Raw genomic sequence first — 23,122 nt, forward strand, 5'->3', positions numbered from 1 at the left:
AATTTGTTAAACCGGAAGCTAAGAGCGCGATAGATTAATTATTTAAATTAGTTTTAGTGATTTTAGTGAAGAGGGTGCCGATGTGAAATGTTCATGATTTCTTATCAGTCAATTCGTTTACACAGACAAATGTCCTTAAAAGAATAGGACAGAGTGGCGAAGGGACCAAAAAGCTTTTCATCAATCATCATCTCTTCATCAAATTCATCAGCTTTGTCAATCCGCCAAAAGACTCGCGAGAAGAAGATTAAGAAAAAGAAGAAGAATGCTTTTTATCGCTGGGGGTGTGTCGAAAATTCTTACCATACTTTACTGTATATCACGTCACTTATTACCATTACTCACTTAAAACAAATTATTGATTGTTCTTAACTCTTCCGCAAGGAGGCGCCAACGCCTTACATTATATGTTAAGGGAGGTTGACAAATAATAGTTTTTATTTTATTTAATATTTTATTTAATTATTTATATTATGAGATATCAACATCACAGATTAACTGAACCCCCTTTCCAAATTACACGAATAGCTCTGCCAGTACAGTTTAATGTTGGCCACCCCTCAGCACAAGGATTTTGATCATTATTCTACATATCCCACATTGGTGACGATTTGAAGCACAGACCGGGACAGATTACACTCAATAAACCTTTTATGATATTTTAACTGGTGATTGAGGGGGTTGACGGCTGTTGTTATGGTAACAGATTAAGGTCAGAGATGTACTAAACCACAGTTGCCATGGAATTACTGCTGTCCAGATTAGGCGGATGCTGTGGGACGGAAAATACATAAATACCTAGCCTACTAAAACTTTTTCAATTAGACCTTAAATCTTTTTGGGATATTTCACTTCAATGAAGGAAGCACGAAAGTGCACTAAATGTTTCAAGTTTGCATTTAGTTATTAAACCCTTGTGTTATTTGGGTTCTAATGGCTGGTGGTTTTACTTTAAAACTTCACATGCACTAGTAAGTAACACCCTGCACGCGCACTGCAGTTTGAGCGTGAAGTGAGGCGCTGAGGATGCTGCAGTAGGCTACTGATGGAACGTTTAAAAGGCAACATTCTGCGTTTATTTTCAATCGAATAACAGATAACAGTTTGTTGACGAGGAACGAGCTACATGAACGTGAAATCCTGCATCGCATCGCCATGAACTGCAGATTTTTCCCTTGTTCAATGATGCAGCTAGATTTCCTCTGCTCAGCTGCTTATGGAGAAGAGTAAACCACCAGTGCTGGATTGATATGGATTTGATGTGTTTATTCAAAGCGTGTTTCTTTCAGTCGGTCTGATCGTGTAATATTAATATGGAGGGCGAGATTCCAGTCATATTAGAGCAGTTCATGAGCAGCCCTCTTGTCACTTGGGTAAGTTGCAATTTTTAACATTGCATTTTAAGCAAACATCGTGTCAGATTGTATCAATGTGTCAGAGTATCTGAGCTAGCATGACAGTAATCTCTGTGGAAGATCAAGCTGTGTTTGTCATGACTTTATCAAGACTTAAAAAAAGGATGTGAACAAATATTGTGTGTGTAGGTCAAAGATGAAATATATATATATATATATATATATATATATATATATATATATATATATATATATATATATATATATATATATATATATATATATATATATGCTTGACATGATAGAACATTATTTTACCAATATTTTGCTATTTTATTTTCACAAAAGCTTTTTGGAACATTAAAGTAGACACTTCCATTTAATAGGCTTTCTATTAATATAAAATCACTTTTTCATTTGATGTGGGATATCCCATATATATATATATATATATATATATATATAATGAAGATAGTATATAACTCAAGTGTTTGTTGGGCAAAACAAATATTTATCTAAAAAGCTTGTTAATAGTCTTTTCGGTGGAAGGTTCCGTTCTGATAGGTTACTCCCTTTACTGTAACAGCTTTCCCCATGATCGGGGTATTTCGTCACAAGAAAGTATAAACTATATAATGGTGAGCATATTTATGTAGCCAAGACTTTAAAGTTTGTCTCCACCACTGATCTCTTTATTAGAGGTCATAAACCTGCCAGAAGAAATAGGCACTCACATGAATTGTGGCGACCAGCTGATTTATATATTTGATGATTATATTTATGCAGTTTCCGTAAATCACCCTACATTGTGACTAATGAGTGCTCAAAAGTATGAATATTCCATGTAGTTTTTCAATATGATATGTCTCAGTCTCGCAAATGCCACAAAACTGCTTGTTTAATTAGTAGAGTGTGTCACACTGCTGTCACTTTATGACATGCCATTTTAATTTCTCTTATATATCTGTGTTCCAAAGGTAAAGACATTCGGTCAACTAGGTGACAAAGAGGGAAGCATGCTCTCTGAATACACTGAATTAGTGGATGGCATATTCTTGAACAAGGTCATGAATCAAATGTAAGTATCCATTTGCGCAGTTATATTATCCAAACACTCAGAATAGTAAGCATTAGATTAGCTGTTGAGCCTAAATTATTCATCCAAAGCAATTTAACACTAGTTGAGTGCTTAAGGGCATATTGTTGAAAGGCTTCTCTCAGTGAGTTTTCAGTTCACAGGTTGTCTCTACATGTGATCAAATTTGAGTGCCCCCATTTCAGACCCCATACTGTGAAGTTACCACCACCCTTCGGTGTTGTTTGCATGTAATATCGTGCAGTGTTGTAGACAGCATGTGTTTCAGCTTTTAAATGACTCATTCCGTGCAGGAGTCCCAAAACACTGTATGCTTTGTCATGGTCATGAAGGAACACTTTGTAGTCATTCCGTCAAACTGTTCGGCTGGATAGAATTTGGATGGGTGCATATGGGTGGGTTGTTTTTGACCCAGATTCTATTTTCATCTCATACAAAAATCCATCGCTGTATTTAAATGTTAAAATCCAAACATGCATTTCGTTGCGATTTAAAGGATAGTTCATGCCCAGAACATGTATTTTCAAAAGCAAAATAATCTGTAAAGATGCTGAGGTAGTAAACCGTACAGTATCAAACTGGCCACAGTAATCCCACAGATCCAGGGAGGCTGTTGGATTAGAGCTTGATTGTAGATTTATTTTAATTTTTTTGATGGTGGTGTGGACTACATCCCAGACTGAAGGTTATCAAGGTACAGCAGCGTTTCAGGTCACTGTGTCAGGACTCGGACCTTGAGCTGCTGAAATAGAAGAGTTAAAGTCTCAAGACTTGACCTGAACTGAATGCTGCTGCTTTTGCCTCTGTCTGTGTCTGCCTTAGTGCTGGCTATTTGAGGAATGAAGTCATGTGGAAAAAAAATGGAATGAATGAATGTATTGTGTTTTGTTGCTATTATTACTCGTGCCCCTTAGTCCAGGTTAATGTACTGAACAGGTCTTCAGAAACAAGACGTCTCAATTGCTTCTTGCTGAGTTGATTTTATATTTTAGGAATAACTCCATGTCTTTTTTTTCACAGAAATCCCAAAGGGACTGTTCAAGGTTTAAACAAAGTGAACAATGACGTTGGCCAGAGAGCTCAAAACCTGTCTGTTCTCATTTACCACATCAAATCATACTACCAGGTGAGGCACAGAGAAAATTCATAAATAAATAAATAATAATAAAGTAAATAAATATAAAAGCATTAAAAAAACTTGATTAAAAATGCAATATAATATATAATATTATATATATATATATATATATATATATATATATATATATATATATATATATATATATATATATATATATATATATGATTCTGCATATTCCCAAATGGAGCCCGTCTGGGTGGAAGGGCAGGGTTTGAAGTCAATCCCTAAAGTTCCTGCAACCCACCCTGCATCCTGCACATCTGTCCTTGTGGAAATAGCCTCGCCACCAGACCTACAAGCTCCCCTCAAAGAGGCTGGCCTAGATATCAGTGCGCCAAGCCAACATCTGTGTAATTAGTAGCTGGGAAACAGCAGTGGCCTGGAGCAAAGCTGGAAAATGACCCATTTTACATCCCATGAGACCTGTCTCTCATGGTGCCGGCTAAAGCGGTCAAAGTAATTAAAGTGCCCTAAAAAACAAACATGCCAAATAATGGCCAAATAATTATTTTTTACTAGTTTAATTGGTGGAAATTATGGCATTGTAAACCATATGTTGCCTTAATTTGTCACATTTTCAATATGCAAATCTAAATTCAATGCAAAGGTGGGAAAATAAATACAAATACTTTTAAAGGGTTACTCCACCCCAAAAAGAAAATTTTGTCATTAATCACTTACCCCTATGTCGTTCCAAACCCATCAAAGCTTTGTTCATCTTCAGAACACAATTTAAGATATAGTGGATGAAAACCGGGAGGCTTGAGACTGTCCCATAGACTGCCAAGTAAAATACACTGTCAAGGTCCAGAAAAGTATGAAAAGCATCGTCAGAATAGTCCATCTGTCATCAGTGGTTCAACTGTAATGTTATGAAGCGACAAGAATACCTTTTGTACAGTAATAAGCCTCCTGGTTTTCATCCACAATATCTTAAATTGTGTTTCGAAGACGAAAAAAGCTTTTACGGGTTTGGAATAACATGGGGTTAAGTGATTAATGACAAAATTTTCATTTTGGGGCTGAGTATCGCTTTAATATATTGTAAAATAGTGTGAAAGAGTTGTTTGTGCTCAGCAGCTTGAATCTTCAGAATTGACTTTATCGTCCCTTGCGTTTTGTTAGCCTGAGGAAATTCAGAGCATTCAATCAGTGATCTAGTTTATTCAGCAAAACTGAAAACGAAAAGGGACAGGTGAAGTAAGCCCACCCATACCTTTGTCGATTTGTCTAAGCATAACTTACACATTGAAAAGCCCTGGACTTTCTGGGACATCTGCCTTCCACAAGGAAACGTTATTAAATAATGCTGTTTAATAATTACAGTAATAGTACTTGTACACATTGTCATACTGATTAAAGCTGAAATGCTCTGTAATGAATGCTCTCAAACACTGTGGTTGTCTGGTTATGTGGCTTTTTGAGAAGGACTAATAAATCTTTTAGTGTGTGTAGTGTAATCTAACTTCTTGAATTACCTCATTATTGGTCCTTTAATGTGAAATTAATAAGATTGCAGATGACGGTGGCCACAACATTTGAGTTCATCTGAATCACCACTTCAAAGTTTAATAATTGTCTTGATTTAAACCATCCCCCAAGTTTCCTGAAGTCTTTAAGACGTCTCTGAACAATTACCCCAGTCCCTGGCCCTGCCTGTAATTTACAGCTTAAAACGGTTGAATGCAAAGAAACTGATGTCGCTGTGGTTGTTTTGCACTTTAAAAAACTTATGATCGTCTGATTTTTAGACAAGATTCTGCATATTTCCTCTCTATTATCTCTTATTTACTGCAGGAGACCCTGCATCAGCTGATTATGACGCCTCCTCCCAATGTCCTGCTGCTGGGCAGGAACCTGCTCTGTGGTACGTCAGCTCTTTCAAAAATAAAACTGATTCTGTGAAGAATAGTTCCAGAGGCTTTAATCTAATGATGTGCACATGAGCAATCCGTCAGGAGCTCTTACAGAAAGAATAAAGCTGCTGTGTGAATTTTTATTTTACCTTCTGCTGTAAAATACTGTCCTATCCCTCCCAGTACTTACCTTCATGTCCCTCTGGGAATTAAAAGCATTTGTTTTGACTAATGAAACATTTTTGTTTTCTAGAGGAAGGTCTAGAAGAGATCAGGAAGTTGCTGCTACTGTTACTTGGCTGTTCAGTGCAGGTAATATGTCACTGGGTGCACATAGATTCTTTTAAACCGAGCACTTGACAAATCATTTTACCTTTCTTTTCTTTTCTTTTTTTTTCATTGTGCATTTTCATCAAAATGAAGAAGTGCCTCTACTAATATGCAGAGCTAAAACTCTCTGTTGCTGTTTTCAGTGTGAAAGAAAAGAAGAGTATATCGAGAAGATACAAAGTCTTGATTTTGACACAAAAGCAGCAATCGCAGCTCATATCCAAGAGGTACTGGAAAAAACAACAAGAGACATAATTGTTTGGCAAATGTGACACATATGGGCTGGCTGATTATCTGTATAGTCGTTTAGTAATTATATTTGATTGGACTTCTCATGGAGAACTGATTAAAATCATGTCTGCTTGAAAGAAGCCACCTACAAGCATAATGAGTGTCTTAATAACTTAACAAGATAATACATAATAAGTAATAAGAAACCCCTTTGTTTGCAGATTGTCAGCAGCATGTAACTTCTATTATCTATTATGTACTTTCTTGCCAGGAGGTGTTTTGAATTGAGCAGTAGGTAGATGACACAAAATGCTGTACTTTTATAAAGCTACACAAAATGCTGATTGAGACATGTTTTTGCACTCCAGGTGACTCATTGTCAGGAGAACGTGTTTGATCTGCATTGGTTGGAGATGGAGGGTCTGTGTCCAGAGGAATGGGAAAATCTCTGCAGAAGTATGAGCATTAACCTCAAAATGTTAGTGGACCAGCGAGACCGCCAATTTGAGGTATCTTCAAAAGTCATTTAGAAATTTCAAAATTCATACTCTTCCCCACTTTTCTAGAAGCTGGTCATTCGGTTTCAAAAAGTTTTATTGTGCTTGGCTGCAGTATGAAGGAAAATAAATATTAGCCAGTGCATAAAAAAATAAACAGCCACTGCATTCAAATTTAAATGGTTATTGGGTGAAGCCAAAACAGTTTAGTTGGCTAACTAATTGATTCTCTTGTCTGACCCCTCTCTCTCTTTCTCTGCTGGTAGGCCACTGTGGAGCTGATGCAGGGGAACGAGATGAGAACGTCTGTAGTGTTTGGTGATGACTCCTCCCTCACAGAGTCCGCCAGCAGCCGGCTCCCTTTATCCCAGCAGCATCTGGCATTAGAGCTGACGGATGCGAAAGCCAAGCTCAAACGCCTCAGACAGGAGCTGTGAGCAAATGCACACACAATAAAATGACCTACACATGCACAGATATGACGTTTGATCAAACTGTTTATATGAGTATATAATTGCAATCTTTTTAGCAAGCAGAATATCATGGTTCATGACTGTAACTTCCTGTTTCAATAGGAAATATGACAACACGGGAAAGAAAACTGCACTTTTATCAAGACATTTTATGGGGTCTATAACTGTTAGTGATAGACAAGATATTTGCAGCCATATCTGCATTCGTCAACATTCATGATTGAGCATTTTTATTTTTAAATTAATATTGAAAACTTATAATATTCCAGTGTCCAAAACAATATATTACTTCAAAATTCTTTATGCAATTAATAATCACTTGCACTATGAGTACATTATCTTATTTTTCATTGATTTATTTATTTGCTAATTAATAAAGCTTCACTGATAACCTGTGATAGCTGTTTCTCTGGTTATGGTAAAATGTCTGTAGGAAGCTTTTCCCAGATTTAATAGACCCTGGCACAGTGCAGGGTCCGTCCTTATTCTGCTGACCCACTTTGATCCTCTTAGTGTAATGCTACAGACAGTCAACCCCCCTCGTTTCCACCCATCCAGCCTTCTATCCATCAATTTTTTCCATCCATCCACAAACCCGCTGTACAGTTCTGCTCACACTGCTGCATTCTTGAACTTCTATTTTGGATGTATTCTCGAGCAGCAATTGAGTGTTAATGTCTGAACAAAAACAGTACAGCTTTCTCAGTGTTTCAAAGTGAATATGTGATGTTTTTCGATCATCACTTAAAGGAAGTAGACTTCAGTTTAGTCAAAAGTCAGTTTAATTTTGCAATTCAAATTCTGAGCTATGAAATAACTGAGTTTGGAAAATCAATGATACAACCATTTTTAGGTGATTATACTAACTTTCTGGTGTAACTATACAATAAATTAAAATATTTATTTAATGAAAACATTATTTTATATCTTTATAAATATGATAGACTGACTTGATGTGAAAAATCCAATTGACTTTTGTCGTAACCATACAAAAACACGGAGCACTATGCAGAAAAGAGAATTTAAAATAACTTTCTGTTTTTTGTGATTTTTTTTTTTTTTTTTGTGATTTCTTAAAGTTGAAGGTTCTGTTCATTGGTATTTTCATCAATATTTTTTTCTCTTTGTGTATCGATAGGTGCCTCTTGTTTGGCTTGTATACACACTTGCATTGGTTAGATTTGCATGTACTTATGCTTATGTGCACACATATTTAGGTGTGCAGTTTTGTACTTGCCTGTTCTTCTCTGATTGAGTGATTACATGTTAATCACTCCTCTGAACCAGTGTGATTATTGAATCTTTTAATCTTCCGAACATCTGTTTCCTGTGTCGCAACAGAGAGGAGAAAAGTGAACAGCTCTTAGACTGCAGGCAGGACCTGGACAATGTGGAGGCGGAGCTTAAAAGACTTCAGCAAGAGGTACTAAAAAGAAAATATGTGAATATGTCTGATCTAAAGCTCTAACTATGAACATTCACCTTTGTTGCCTATATTTTGCTACATGCACAACTTCAGAACTTTAATTTTCGAAAGATAAATAATTGTTATTAAATGGCTAGGGTTTTTATTTTAAAGTTTTTTTTTTTCTTCCTTGCTCTTTCTATGCCGTCTACTTTTGTCCGTGGTCAGAACATGCAGCTGTTGACAGATGCACGAGCAGCCAGGATGTACCGTGATGAGCTGGATGCAATGAAAGAAAGAGCCATCAGAGCAGACAAACTGGAGAGTGAAGTGGCTCGCTTTCGAGATAAACTTCACAACATGAACTTTTACAAAGTCAAACTGGAGGTGTGTAAAGAGCGATGTTTATGTGTGCATACAGTACCATTCAGAAGTTTGGGGTTGGTATGATCCCTCAGAAATCGTTCTAATATGCTGATTTGGTGCTTAAAAAATAGAATTATTTGAACAATCAGAATTCTTTGATGAATGTAGAGTTCTAAAAAAGAGCATTTATTTAAAGTTACTTGCTGTCCCCAAGCCTCTAGTGTATGTGGATTTTTGCCGTTAACAGGAGCTGAAGGAGGATAATCAGGTGTTGATGGAAAGTAAGGCCATGCTGGAGGAAGAGCTTCAGAGCGTCAAAGCACGATCTGACAAACTGCACCACCTGGAGAAACACAACATCCTACTAGAATCAAAACTTCATGACATGGATGAGGTGAGGAAGAAGAAATGATTTCCATGAAATAGATCTGCCACAATATTAATATGTACCATTTTCTGTTCTTGTCATTCCAAATTATTATTTTTATCTGCTTGACTCGGTTGTCTGATGTGTTTTAGGAAAGAACTGTGGACAGGAGACAAATAGAGGAGCTGCTGGAAAGGAACGTCATCCTGGAGCTCTCTCAGAAAAGGAGTATGGAAGAATCACAACGTTTGGGCTGGGAGCTAGAACTTGCAAAGAACCCTCAACAGAATTCAGGTATATATAAACATTAGCGCTGGCAACTTGACATGGCATCTTAAAAATGTGATGCTCGTGGACCATTGTACCATTGAATAAGACCCTATGTTACTCCAAACCTTGCTTTGAAACCAAGATGTTGCTGTTACATAGAAGCACACAGTGGCTTGCAAAAAACTGTAAACTTGAATAAACCTAAAATGTGTCTATTGTTGTAGAGCTGAAGTCTTTGGGCCAAGAGGTAACTGAAAAGACGTGTAGCAGGTTGCTAAAACTGGAGAAGGAGAACCAGAGGTTGTTGAAGACCCTGGAAAAACTTAAAGGAACCAGTCATCCATTGCATGAGTTTACCTCTGAATCAAAACATTTTGGGGATAAATCTACTCCAGCATATGCCAACATGCACAATGACCAAATAATCATTAAGACCAGCAATCAGTCCCTTGACACAGAACACCTGCATGCATCTTTGGAAAGTATTAACGGCAATCTTCATTGCCTTGATGTAGAGCTCCATGAATTGGACACTGGGAACCAGAGGCCTCAAGTTAGTTTCAACCAAAACCAAGGACAAGTAGACATAGAAAACCAAGGTCTAGTGCATGAGAACGGACATTTGGAGCAAGATAGGAGTTGTCTGGAGAAGGAGAACCGGAGATTGCGGCAGCAAGTGAAGATCCAGGAGGCCTCATTGGATAGCAGCAACCTGAAGTTGGTGGTTCTTGAGAAGGAGAACCGTACCCTGGTTAAAAAGACTAACTATTTTAGTGAATCCTGTTCTAAGAACAAAGAGCTTGAGAAGGAGAACCAGGAGCTGATTCATCAGGCTGAAGTGGACAAGAGGATGTTGATGACATTAAGAGAGGTTACCACTACAGTGAATGCTTTGTAGATTATTACACTTTCTCAATATTCTCTTTTTTTTTCAAATGTACTGTTTTCCGCTCCAGGAGCTGCTGGACCAGAGGTTGAAATTGCAACAGAAAGAATCTGATCTTGAGAAATTAACTTATGAACTAGAGAGGATGAGGTTAAACCAGGAGACACGGATGGGAGATCCTGAGGCTGGAGACCAGAGGTATGCAGACGTTCACTTCTACATTCAGAGAAGCCCAAGGTGATACTTTTAAATGTCAAATTCCTTAATGTCGAATGACCACCTTTTTCTTTGTCTCCGTCACTCTCTCTCTCTCTCTCTCTCTCTCTATCTCTCTCTCCCGCTCTCAGTCAGTGTAAGCAGTTGGAGTCAGAGCTAGAGTCTTCTCTAATGAAATCCCTGAAGATTAAAAAAGAGAGAATGGCTGCCCTAGAGGCCCGTCTGCAAGAATCAGCCAAGATAAACCAGCAGTTGCGACAGGATCTTAAAACTGTGAGTAGGAGCCAGGTCCAAAGCAAGCTAGTTTACTTGGTAGTCATATTTGAATAGGGAAAGACCAAAACTTGATTTTTACATGATTTTCTTTATATATATGAATTTTTGCAGGTCAAACAGAACTATGAGGCATTGCTTCAGAGGGATGAGGAAGAAAAGGCAGAGGCAGGACAGTGCTCTCCACCAGAGAGGACATGGCACCGAGAGAGTCAGGAGGCCACGTGGGCATTGCTTAAGCTCAAGGACCGACTCATTGAGGTGGAGAGAAATGTGAGTCTCATGAAGGACCCAGTGTTAACAATCTGTTTAAATACTTAAGGTAGGGAATTTTAGCATGAAATAATGTTTTATTCCTGCTACGCATCTTATTAATTTAAGCTGTGTTAAAGACCTAAATTTTTTGTCAGTTAATGAAAGTTTAGGAGTCAGACTCACACCATTGGTGTTGTAAGCATCATGCTGTACTAGTTGAGTTACAGAAATTAGACATCTATGACTTTGGTTTTTCTTATGCAGAATGCAACTTTGCAGGCTGAGAAACAGTCATTGCAAACACAACTGCAGAAATTGCAGGTGCAGTCAGATGGGTTGCAAGCACAAATAATTGCGTTACAGCAGCAGACGGCTTCGTTGCAGGAAAGCAACACAGCACTGCAGACACACAATGCACAACTGCAGGTAAGTCACATTAAACTAAAAGCTATCGCCTTAATTGCAATGTTAATATTGCACATATTGGTATTATAAAATATAATAAAAGTTGCATATACAAAGTTTGGGTGTGGTTAGAGAAAGTTCCTTAGGTTCACTAATGCTGCATTTATTTGATCAAAAATACACTAGAAGATAAATTGTGAAATATTATTAAATAACTGTCTCCTATTTTAAAATACTTTAAAATGTAAGTTATTCCAGCTGCTGTTATTCCAATTTTCAGTGTCATTTGATCCCTCAAAGACAAAATATTGAAAACAGCCGGGCTCTTTAATACTTCTGTGGAAACCATGCTAAATTGAGTTTTTAGGATTCTTCATAAAAAGAACAGCATTTCTTTTGAAAAATAAATATTTTATCATGTTTTAAATGTCACTTTTTGATTAATTTCATGCTACGTTAAATTAAACTGTTCATTTCCTTCTTTCTAATGAATCCTCACTTTCTCTTAGGTAGAGAAGTCCACTGTTACTTCCCAGAATTACTCTCTGATGGCTCATAATGCACAGCTACAGCGGGGACGGCAGAGTTCGGAGGCTGAGAGGGAGGCCACGATACGGGAAAGAGAAGATCTGCGCACCGTTAATGAGCTTCTTCTCCGGGACCATGAGAGACTGAGCGTCCTGCATGAGAGACAGGCAGCAGAGTTGGAGGTGCTCTCTCACAGGTACTCCACGATGGAGAACAGTCACCGAACCCTGGAGATAGAGCACAGATCACTGGAGGACAGGTTAGTACATACACAATAAGATTAGTTTTTACAAGATGATGATTCCAAGTTCTGTGTAGTGATGTAATACCACATGTGTTTTATATATGTGCTGCTTTAGACAAGGACTATTAAACCATGACACTGTTGATGTCTGCCTGATTCCAGGTATAACACGCTACTTCAGCAGCACGCTCAACTGGAGGGCTTCGAGAGAGCTCTCAGAGAAGAACAGCAGAAGATGCAGAATGAGATATGCACAAGCAGGAGCACAACAGCAGAGTGCCAAAGACTCAGAGATGAGAAAGACTGGTCAGTGTTGTGTGCGTTCAAATATTTTAGTTTGATTCCTTGGTGTTCAGTACAGAAAACTGTACAGAAAACCGCTGTAACACTGAGGGTAAAGGGTCTCGATTATGTTTTAATCCTCATGATCATGTTCTGAAGAGGTATTTCTTTTTCCCTAAAATCCCCCCCCCCCCCCCCCCATCTTGTAACACTTTTATGGGTGTGACCAGACTAGCCTACTTTTTATCGTGCTATATTAATAAATACTGAATTCAGTCTTTTTATCAATTTGTTTTATTTCAGTAAGCACAGTTTTACTATTTCTTTCTGGAATTGATTGATTGCAGGCCTTATTTATCTGAGCTTACGCACATACATTTTTGAATTATCTGAAAATAATGCTTTTTTATTTTTTTACTCAAAAAAAACAAAAAAGCTGCATAGCTCTTCAGTCATTTCCAAAAAGAATCACAAAACCTGTATTGATTGAAAGAAAACAAGTTGACAAAAACATAGAATCCAAGATTTGGTGATTAATTTTTGAAAAACAAGATTTTGTGGTCCAGGTTCACAAATATTAGATTTTATAATATATGAATAGAAAAAAAGGGTCTCACATATTTAAAAATCACTGTGCTTTATCCTCCTCCCAGGCTGAATCAAACCTACCAGAAGCTGCTGGCAGAGAATGAGGATCTTCAAGTTGAGCAAAAGAGCATAAAGAGCCAGTTGAACTCCTGCAAACTGGAGCAGACACAGCTGGAGTCAGAGCTGTCCAAACTCAAGGAGCAGAACCAGCAGCTGGAAATCACCAGCATTAAACTGGCCAACCAGTGTGAGGTGTGCAGCAGTTCACCTAATCAGAGGAGCGTTCTTTGGAAGATTTTACTTCTATCTTTTACACACCTGCAGGTCATGTCATCATTCATGCTGGTTAATACTGGTAGAAAGTCTGAACTTGGTTGCATTTTCAAACAAAACTACTGATTAAATACTGTAAGTTCATGATGAATCACCTTCTTTTGTGCTTCCGTTCAGTTGCTGACCCAGCTGAAGGCGAATTTGGAGGAAGAGAACCGTCACTTGCTGGACCAGATCCAGAACCTGATGCTGCAGAACCGAACCCTGCTAGATCAGACCATAGAAAGCAAGGACTTGTTCCATGTGGAGCAGAGACAATATATGTGAGAGACATTTGTTTTGTCTATGCAGCATAGAAAGCATAATAATAATATTCTGAAAAATCTGCAAAGCAGTGGTTCTCACATTATGATTTAGCACCAAAGTTATCTATGCATAGTTAGGATAACACAACAAATAAATTATTGAAGGGAAGAAAAAACAATTCCCATATCTTTAGCTGCTGACATCAATGTCTGTGCAGAAATTTAGCACAAATGTATCTGCTGCTTGGTTGAAGCCAATCAAATTACATAGATGCCAACATGGGAAGGTTCTTCGACATTCCCTTATCCTCGAAAACCATAAACAAAACTATGAAAGGTCAAAAAAAACATAACCCAGAAGACAATAAATATGGGCTTACCTACAAATAAACATGGTGTGTGCTAACCACTATTTGTTTTGTGCAGCAAATTAACGAGAACATTAACTTTTTTAAAGCATGACATTTTTGTATATTTTTCTATAATTAATATAACTGAATGCAAAATCTGAGAAATGAAGAAAAAGCGGTCTCTTAGCTAGTGAACTGACGCTTCAAACGCCACCATTTTACCATATTCCACCATGTTCTTCCCTCAACTTAGACGAGTTGATACCATAGACTGTATAAAATAGTGATGTGTCGTTCGTGAACGAATCGTTCTTTTTGAACGAATCTTTTAGGTGAACGAATCGTTCTCGTTCACGTAATCCACTGACTCATATTTCTCGTTCAGTGAAGTTCCTCCCTCCACAGCAGTGCGGCGCTATAAGCAACGCATGCGCAGCTCAGTGAACCGGGTAACAACCATTTCATCCGGTCAAAGAATTACTCAACCTCGAGCCAATAGCCTTCGATTATGAGATGTGACAGATCATGTGATTTGTTGAATGTAAGTGAACGAATACGCCCTTCAATGAACGAGTTTCATATGAGTCTGAACCAGTGTTGCCAGATGTACGATAATTATCGTATTTGTACGATAATTTTTACCTCTGTACGATGTACGATCAATAATGAAAAAAATCCCGTAATGTACGATAATTTCTGAATTTTATGAAAATTTAAATGATGGTAGGGCTTCTTTTCTCATACACGAAATCAGCTCATTACAGACACTCTAAATGCGTTCGTGTGCACCTTAGGGTGTGTTAAGAATGCAGGAGAGTGCCCTGCTTTAAAGCCAACGAGCACTAGTTGCGGTCCATGACAGCAAGAACTTCTTCAACATCTGGCAACACGCAGGATTCCGATGCAGCGACTCAGATGTGGAGTTAACTGCACCATGCAGAAAAAGCTAAATTCCTTCTTCACTGGACGCGACAAAGCAAGTGTTAAAAATCATTTTAATATGATTTAATATGCGCCGCGACGCAGACAGTCACTGAAAATAATGGGATAGTATTTTGTCTCACTGCTTCCGTCCAACAATACGCCTTGTTATCTATTGTGGTAATTTGCAGGTCGTGTCAAAATGTTGTTGGTTTAGAATAGATAAATAACTCTTTTGACTCGTGTACGATAATTTTCTTCCAAATACGATAATTTTGAACTTCTGGTACGATACTTGGACATTTCCAATCTGGCAACACTGGTCTGAACTAGATCTAGAGATCTTATCGTTCGTGAACGAAATGACTGAACTGTTACCCATGTCGTTCGTGAACGAGCTGAATGATTTAGTATATCTCGTTCGTGAATGAAATGACTGAACTGATACACATGTCGTTCGTGAACGAGTTGAATGATTTAGTACATCTTGTTCGTGAATGAAATGACTGAACTGATACACATGTCGTTCGTGAACGAGCTGAATGAACAGATACATGTCATTCGTGAATGAAATGAACTGGTATCTAGTTCTTGAAAGAAATTAATGAGAGTAAACAGGGTTAGTCTGTCATTTAGCATGTCAATCTCGTAAAATGCAAAGCGCATTTAGAGGTACTGTGCACATACGCGTGTTTTGATATTTAGCGACTCCACGTTTAATCCCTGATTTATGAATGTGAATATATAATATACAAACTGTCTGACCAAACAATTAAAATGCTAATTAGGCAAGAAAACATTGTGCTTTGTTCATCTAAACAACTTAATTAGACTTTATATATTGAATGCGATTATACACACATTTTAATAAAGCCAGATCAGTTTTTGTAAGTGAATACGTTCGTTGACTAAAGACATAACACATAATACACTCTTTTTTTGCCACCTGCTGGCATATTTTGTGTAATACGAAGAAATGATCACTGAACGAATCAGTGAACGATTCGGAACGAATCAGTGAATGATTCTGAACGAATCATTTTGGTGAACGAACTGAAAATGAACGAATCTCTAGAAAGAATCATAATTTCCACCACTAGTATAAAAACATGGACGTAGTGTCCGTGACGTCACCCGTAGACTCCTGAAGTGTGTTTTTGAAGCCTAAAGTGTGTAGAGCGGGCCGTCGCCATCTTGGCAACGCGTCACCCCGCGACTCTCCCGGACAATCAAAAATGGGCAAAAAGGCGGGAGCTAGTTGCTGTAGCCACACCCACCTAGCACGACGGCAGTGTCAGCAGCCGCAATCCACCTGTCACTCAAGTGGCTACGCCCTTAATTATGCAGAACTTTAAGTCTTAATATAATTTAAACGGATGAGTTATAAAAAAATTCACCCCCTTCACAGTTGTCATGAAGGGCAAAATTAGCTATTTAGACCAAAATCATTTTTTGAACCAGACTGTAAACATGTTTTTTCCTGCTGTAAAGTTGGGCATTTTAACATGGGGAGTCTATGGGACTGACTCCCTTTTGCAGCCAGCCTCAAGCGGCCAGTCGATGAATTGCAGTTTTAGTCACTTCCTTATTGGCCTCACGAGAGATAGCGGGAGGTTGGCGCTCAGTTGATACACATACCTCTCCCATCTCAGTGCGTGCACTCAATCGCTGTAGCGCACGGCACCACTATGATAGCATTTAGCTTAGCACCATTCATTCCGTAGGATACAAACAGGGATGAATTTAGAAGCCACCAAATACTTCCATGTTTTTCCTATTTTAAGACGGTTACATGAGTAGTTACACAAGTAAGTATGGTGACACAAAATAAAACGTGGCGATTTTCTAAGCGGATAAAAAATTATAACTATAATGTATGGCGGAAGAGCACTTCACACCACTTCGACCTCGATGCAGTGATATCATCACTCCTGACGCTAAGGAATGTATGTTGCTAAGCTAAATGCTAGCATAGTGGTGCCGTCAGTGTTGCCAGACGTACGATAATTATCGTATTAGTACGATAATTTTTACCTCTGTACGATGTACGATCAATAATGAAAAAAAATCCCGTAATGTACGATAATTTCAGAATTTTATGAAAATTTAAATGATGGTAGTTGCAGTCATAGGGCTTCTTTACTCATACACAAAATCGGCTCATTACAGACACTCTAAATAAGTTCGTGTGCACCTCAGAGTGTGTTAAGAATGCAGGAGGGTGCCCTACTTTAAAGCCAACCAGCACTAGTTGCGGTCCATGACAGAAAGAACCCCTTCAACATCTGGCAACACGCAGGATTCCGATGACAGCGGCTCAGATGTGGAGTTAACTGCACCTTACAGAAACAGCTAAATTCCTTCTTCACTGGATGCGACAAAGCAAGTGTTAAAAATCATTTAAATATGTTTTAATATGCGCCACGCCGGAGACAGTCACTGAAAATAATGGGATAGTATTTTGTTTCACTGCTTCCGTCCAACAATACGCCTTGTTATCTATTGTGGTAATTTGCAGGTCGTGTCGAAATGTTGTTGGTTTAGAATAGATAAATAACTCTTTTGACTCGTGTAAGATAATTTTGTTCCAAATACGATAATTTTGAACTTCTGGTACGATACTTGGGCATTTCCAATCTGGCAACACTGGGTGCCGTGCGCTACAGCAATTGAGTGAATACACTGAGATGTACATAGAGGTACATATCAACTCTTCTAAGTTGAGGGAAGAACCTAGTTGAATATGGAAAAACGGTGGCTTTTCCTTTCAAATTGGACAAAACAAGCATTACAATAAGCTAAAGCAACTTAAAATCAGAAGAGTTCACCTTCAACAAACACACACACAACAAACACACACACAATATTTTATTGGGTAGAAAATGCAAGTAAAAATAACTGGAAAATTCTAATTCAATCAAAAAGAGAAAACTTTTGATGGCACATCAAGCTCTAGACATGTAAGCTCTAGACTAACTGTAATGTTATTTTTGACAGAGACAAACTGAATGAACTCAGAAGGCAGAAGGAAAAGCTGGAAGAGAAAATCATGGATCAGTACAAGTTCTATGACCCATCACCACCACGCAGGTACCATCTTATGACGTGATGAAGCTTTTTGCATAAAACAATCCAGATCAAATGTTAATTAATCATAATTTCTGTCTTCAACACTTTATCAATGTAGACGGGGCAACTGGATAACGCTGAAGATGAGGAAGTTGATAAAGACGAGGACTCGAGATCAGGAGCATGTTCGTTCCTCATCTCCCCATCTCCGCTCCGAGTCATGCGAGGGTCTGGATGACCTGCGCTGCAATGACAACGGCTCCTCAGTGGGTTCCCAGGGCTCTGAGGAATCTGCTTCCAACTCCCTTAATGGTGACACCGTGTCCCCTAAGAGGAGCAGCAGTGAGTATAACCTCAGTTACATGAAACTGTCACAGTCCAGCCATTCCAGCCAGGAAAATCCAGAAACAAGCCACTCGGTCAGCAGCAAACCCTTCATCCCAACTTCCCAAGGTCAGGAGAAGGAGAACGGAATTTGTGGCAGACGACTGTCATGGGGTGGCCAAGCAAAGGATAGATATTCTAGTAATTCACCTCTGCTGATTAGAAAACTCCTCAAATTCTGCCCTAAGCAAACCTGCCACAGAAAACTAAAAGAAGAGTTCAGTTCTTCAAAATAAACACTTATTTGACCTATGTTTCCTGATTTATTTGAAGTCTGTTATCTGTTTTGGTCCTCCGTTCTTTTGCACATAATATTTCAGTAACACTTTATCTTAAGTTGTCCTTGTTACACGTGTTACATGTGCTTACTATTATAAAAGCAATAAGTTATGCATAATTACATGCAAGTAACCTTAAGCCAAACCCTAATCCTAACCTTTTAGTAAGTTCAGGTAATTTATTGATATTACTCGGTACTTTAATAAATAATTACACTGTAACAAGGACATCTTTAAAAGTGTAACCAATATTTCGGTCCCACTTTATATTAGGTGGCCTTAACTACTATGTACTTACATAAAAAAAATAAGTACAATGTACTTATTGTGTTCATATTGTATTGTAAAACACTCTGCTATTGAGGTGGGATGGGGTAAGGTTAGGGAGAGGGTTGGAGGTATGGGTAAGTTTAATGGTGGTTAAGGTGTAAAGTATGGGTCAACAGTGTAATTATAAATGTAATAACAGAAATTAAATACAGATGTAATTACATGTAGTTTTTTTATATATAAGTACAATGTAAAAACATGTATGTACATAATAAGTACATTGTACTAAATTATTAATTAAAATGTAAGTACATAGTAGTTAAGACCACTTAATATAAAGTGGGTCCAATATTTCTTATGTTTTTAAAGGGGTCATATCATGAGGAATTAAATGTTGCTTGAGATAAAAGAGAATTTGTAGAACTCTGAATTCTGATCTGAATCAGAAATTCAGTCAAACAATTCAAATCAATGTGGTTTAAAGCAAAAAAATAAAAACAATGATATTTAATATTTAAAAAATTAAATGGCCTCTTTAAAACAAGAAATACATGTGCCATAAAATCATAGAATTCAGCAAAATGTCTTACAATTCCAAGTAGGTAGCAAAGAAAGATGAGGTGATGTACTGTATGTGTCTCTGGTTGTTTTGTAATTTTTCATGTTCTTTCCTTCAGAAGAATTTTCTTCTTTCACAAACCTTCTTATTGTCATGTTTTTTCCTCCCTCATTTCCTGTCTTCATATTTTCCATTGTGGTGATCAAGTCAGCACCCTGAAAATGTTTCATGTTAAGCATAACAAACCAAAGGATAAAGACAAAGTCAAGTCTCTCTTCCGCCGATCTCTGTGTAAGACCTCACGTCCTGCCTTTCCTGTAACAGCTGTGCCTTCACTTTCAGTGCTTTTTATTTGAATACATGAATAGATTAACAATTATCAGCCATTAGAGCTAAAATATAAGCAAAACTGTTTTTAATCATTTTAGAAGTAAATCAATGCTTTTTATTCTTCAGTGAATTGAAAATGATAATGCAAGATAAATGCTTGAACTCCCTCAAGACAAATGCTGCCTCGTATTTGAGCCCCATAAAACTTATCTCATGTCATCTTCATGTCTTGTCATGTTCCATCTCAGCCATGAATGACCTGCTGCAGTCAGAGGGATGTTTGGATGAGGACTCTGGGAAGCTGGAAGATCAGCCAGAAGAGCAAATAATGCAGCACACCACTGCCATTTCAAAAAAACACTCCACATCATCATCATTATTTCATCACTACTCTTCCATAGACAATCATTCAATAATCTGTAATCAAGGTACTAGGTCAGAATGCACATTATTACATTTATCTGTCCTGTTTTTTGGATCCTACCATCCACAGCACCTTAGAAACATGACAAACCCAGAAAACTATAGCAACTATAAAGCTATATACTGTAATATAAAAACCAAGCAGAACACTGCATAGCATCGCCTTGGGAATCCAGAACACAATAACAACAGGCTAAGAAACACTAAAGTTGTGTCCCAAATGACACACTATACCCTATACAGTTATATACTATTTACTTAATGCACTCAACCTTGTAGGGTATAGAATAGTGCACAATTATGTAAATTGAGATGCACATTTTATAGAAATGCCCCGGCAAACAACCACCAAAGTACCCTAGCAACATCCAGAAAGCCACTCACCTTAACAACCGCAAACATTCTGCCAACCAATAACTTTGTATTGCAGCAACAACTTTCGCATGGGCAAGCACCATTTCTCCGCTTTGCTGCTTTGCAAAATATATGTCTCATTAGTATTCATCTACCTTTGATACGTCTGTCTCAAAGAATAACTGGAATACAGTGTGTATCTAGATTATCTAACTACCTGTGTACACATTTTTTCCTTCAAGGTAAAGATTTCCAAGGAGACACAATTCCACCAAGGCTTGCAAATGGCACTGAAGGCCAAGATAACGGTAAGAATTTGATTGTAGACTACACTTTCAGAGTGATGCATTAATCCTGTTGATCTGTTGAAGTTCACTAGAATGAAGATTTCCTGATAATTTACTCACTCCCATGTCATCCAAGATTCTCTCTTATTCATGCCTTTATTTCTTCAGTCGCAAAGAAATTATTATTATTTATTTTATTTTTATTTTTTTGGAAAAAAATCCAGGAATTTTCTCCATATAGTGGACTTCAATGGTGGGCAATGGGTTGAAGGTCTAAATTGCAGTTTCAGTACAGCTTCAAAGGGCTAAACACGATCCCAGCTGAGGAATAAGGGTCTTATCTAGTGAAACAAGTGGTCTTTTTCTAAGAAAAATGTAAATGTATATTCTTTTTAACCACATGTTCATCTTGCACTAGCTCTGCAATGCGCATCTTCATACATTGGGTAATCCTGCTGGAAAGTTCACGCATGGTAAGTTCTTCTCATAAAGTTGTTCTTATAAAGTATTTTTCTTAGAAAGTGACTGATCGTTTTGCTAGATAAGATGCTTATTCTTCAGCTGGGATCGTGTGGAGCCCTTTGAAGCTGCATTAAAACTGTAATTTGGACCTTCAACCCATTGGCCGCTATTAAAGTCCACTACATAGAGAAAAATGTTTTGCTCAAAAAAGTGAAATGAAGAAAGAAAGATTTGGATCTTGGATGACATTGGAGTGACTAAATTATCAGGAAATTGTCATTCTGGAAGTGAACTTCTCCTTTAAACTTCCTCTAATTGAAATTTTCACCAGGCCTGAATGGCAAATCGAGTCGTGCCCCAAGCGCGAGCAGTGGCGAGTTCAACTTAAGCCTGGAGAACGAGGCCTGGTCCAGTGATAGCAGCCCCCTTCCAGATCCTATCTCGTCCAGCCATCAACGATTCAATGACTCCCCTTCCCCAGCCCGACCCAGCCACACGGATCTCAGACAGGGCTACAGCTCCTCAGGGAGTGGAGTACGCAGAACCAGCAGTGGCAGATACACTGGAGAATGTTCATCCCAAAAGCTGGACAAAGCAAGCATTGGACTGTATAAAACTCATAGTGTGCAAAGTACAGAGTCTAAACCTACTCTTGAGATGCAGGGGAAGGCCTCCTCCATATCGGGCTGTTTGAACTGCTTTGCCACGCCGATGCGAAGCCCTAAAACAGGCCAGGCTCCGTCAACTCTGCCCCGGGCCAGCTGTGTCATCTCAACATCAGAGGGCAACAGTCGACGTGCCAGTGTCCACAGCACTATGTCAGAGAAGTCAGTGGGAGCTCTCTCAAGTCAGAACTGTGCTGAACCTCAGCCTGACCCCAGTGATGAGGTTTTAAAAGAAAGCCCTGACGTGGAAGAGGAAGACCACAAACCAGAACATCTTTTTGATTCACCATTCACCATTGATTCGGTCTTCACAAACACAATTTTCAGTGAGCGAAGTTGAAATGCTACCAGTTAGAAAAAGTTCTATACATAGATGTAAACCCCTTTACTGAAATCATACCAAAATCATATAAATACAAACATCTTATTCTAACCATGTAAAGGCAACTATGCCTTATGATTATGGCATCTCTGAGGTGAATTCAGGCATAATCAGTCAGGAAGCCAAAAAAACAATCCTCGTCCTTGCACAACCCTTAACTATGGTCTTTAATCTTTGTTGGGTGACACATGTAGATTTTTCCTACATCAATCCATATTTTGTTTCTTAATCTTTTTTGTTTGCATTTTAACTATGTGGTAACTGATCCCATGTGTTTTTGTTTTGTTTGTTTTTTGATTACATGCATGAAGGTTAAATCTGAAAAAAAGAAAATGAAATACAAGTGTCCCTCTGAGCATGTAGCATCAAAACTTCTGTGGTTCATGTGTCCCAACTACTGTATATTACAGTCATTTTCCTTTTTGCAGTATTGAAGAGCAGTATTTTTAACTGAAAATGCACCTTGTGTTTGTTAAAAACCAGTAAATATCCATCTTGCTTAAGTTTCATCATGTTTTCCTTCTAACGTAATAAAACCTCATAGTTTGTTTGTTGTGCTGGTTTGTGCCCATGTTCCTATTTGTAAGCAGGTTTGAAATATAAATAAAAAGACGATTTTGAATAATAATAATAAAGCCTCAGACAATGTGGTTTTTAATGACTTTGGTGGCTCAGTAAGTTGACATTTTCATTAATTGAAATGTCAGGACGTTGTCTGACATATAGGAGACATTTGAACACTACAA

At 38.1% G+C, this 23,122-nt stretch overlaps 1 protein-coding gene across 2 annotated transcripts; it reads left to right on the forward strand.

Moving 5' to 3' along the window:
• Positions 1–839: 839 nt before the first annotated feature.
• Positions 840–22,986, forward strand: ccdc88aa (coiled-coil domain containing 88Aa). Of its 2 annotated transcripts, XM_059571696.1 has the most exons (27): positions 840–1,373; positions 2,333–2,433; positions 3,472–3,577; positions 5,390–5,459; positions 5,702–5,760; positions 5,922–6,005; positions 6,378–6,518; positions 6,773–6,939; positions 8,321–8,402; positions 8,613–8,771; positions 8,998–9,144; positions 9,270–9,411; positions 9,612–10,258; positions 10,344–10,471; positions 10,621–10,762; positions 10,877–11,035; positions 11,282–11,443; positions 11,932–12,209; positions 12,357–12,500; positions 13,130–13,316; positions 13,515–13,660; positions 17,911–18,003; positions 18,101–18,324; positions 19,681–19,764; positions 20,052–20,231; positions 20,823–20,888; positions 21,661–22,986. In XM_059571696.1, exons 1-27 carry the CDS (start codon positions 1,314–1,316, stop codon positions 22,332–22,334), a joined length of 4,632 nt encoding a protein of 1,543 aa, XP_059427679.1. In that variant the 5' UTR covers positions 840–1,313; the 3' UTR covers positions 22,335–22,986. The 2 variants fall into 2 exon arrangements, with proteins under 2 accessions (XP_059427679.1, XP_059427680.1); XM_059571697.1 differs by lacking the exons at positions 19,681–19,764; positions 20,052–20,231 and having other exon boundaries at positions 844–1,373.
• Positions 22,987–23,122: the final 136 nt, after the last annotated feature.

This window comes from Carassius carassius, chromosome 17, assembly GCF_963082965.1.
Source record: "Carassius carassius chromosome 17, fCarCar2.1, whole genome shotgun sequence".
Taxonomy (NCBI): Eukaryota; Metazoa; Chordata; class Actinopteri; order Cypriniformes; family Cyprinidae; genus Carassius; species Carassius carassius.

Bases quoted from the DNA above. Each gene is read 5' to 3' on its own strand.
- ccdc88aa (XM_059571696.1), top strand. From the start codon at position 1,314: ATGGAGGGCGAGATTCCAGTCATATTAGAGCAGTTCATGAGCAGCCCT. The intron at 3,578-5,389 runs GTGAGGCACAGA...TATTTACTGCAG, and splicing joins ACATCAAATCATACTACCAG to GAGACCCTGCATCAGCTGAT. The intron at 19,765-20,051 runs GTAAGACCTCAC...GTTCCATCTCAG, and splicing joins TCTCTTCCGCCGATCTCTGT to CCATGAATGACCTGCTGCAG.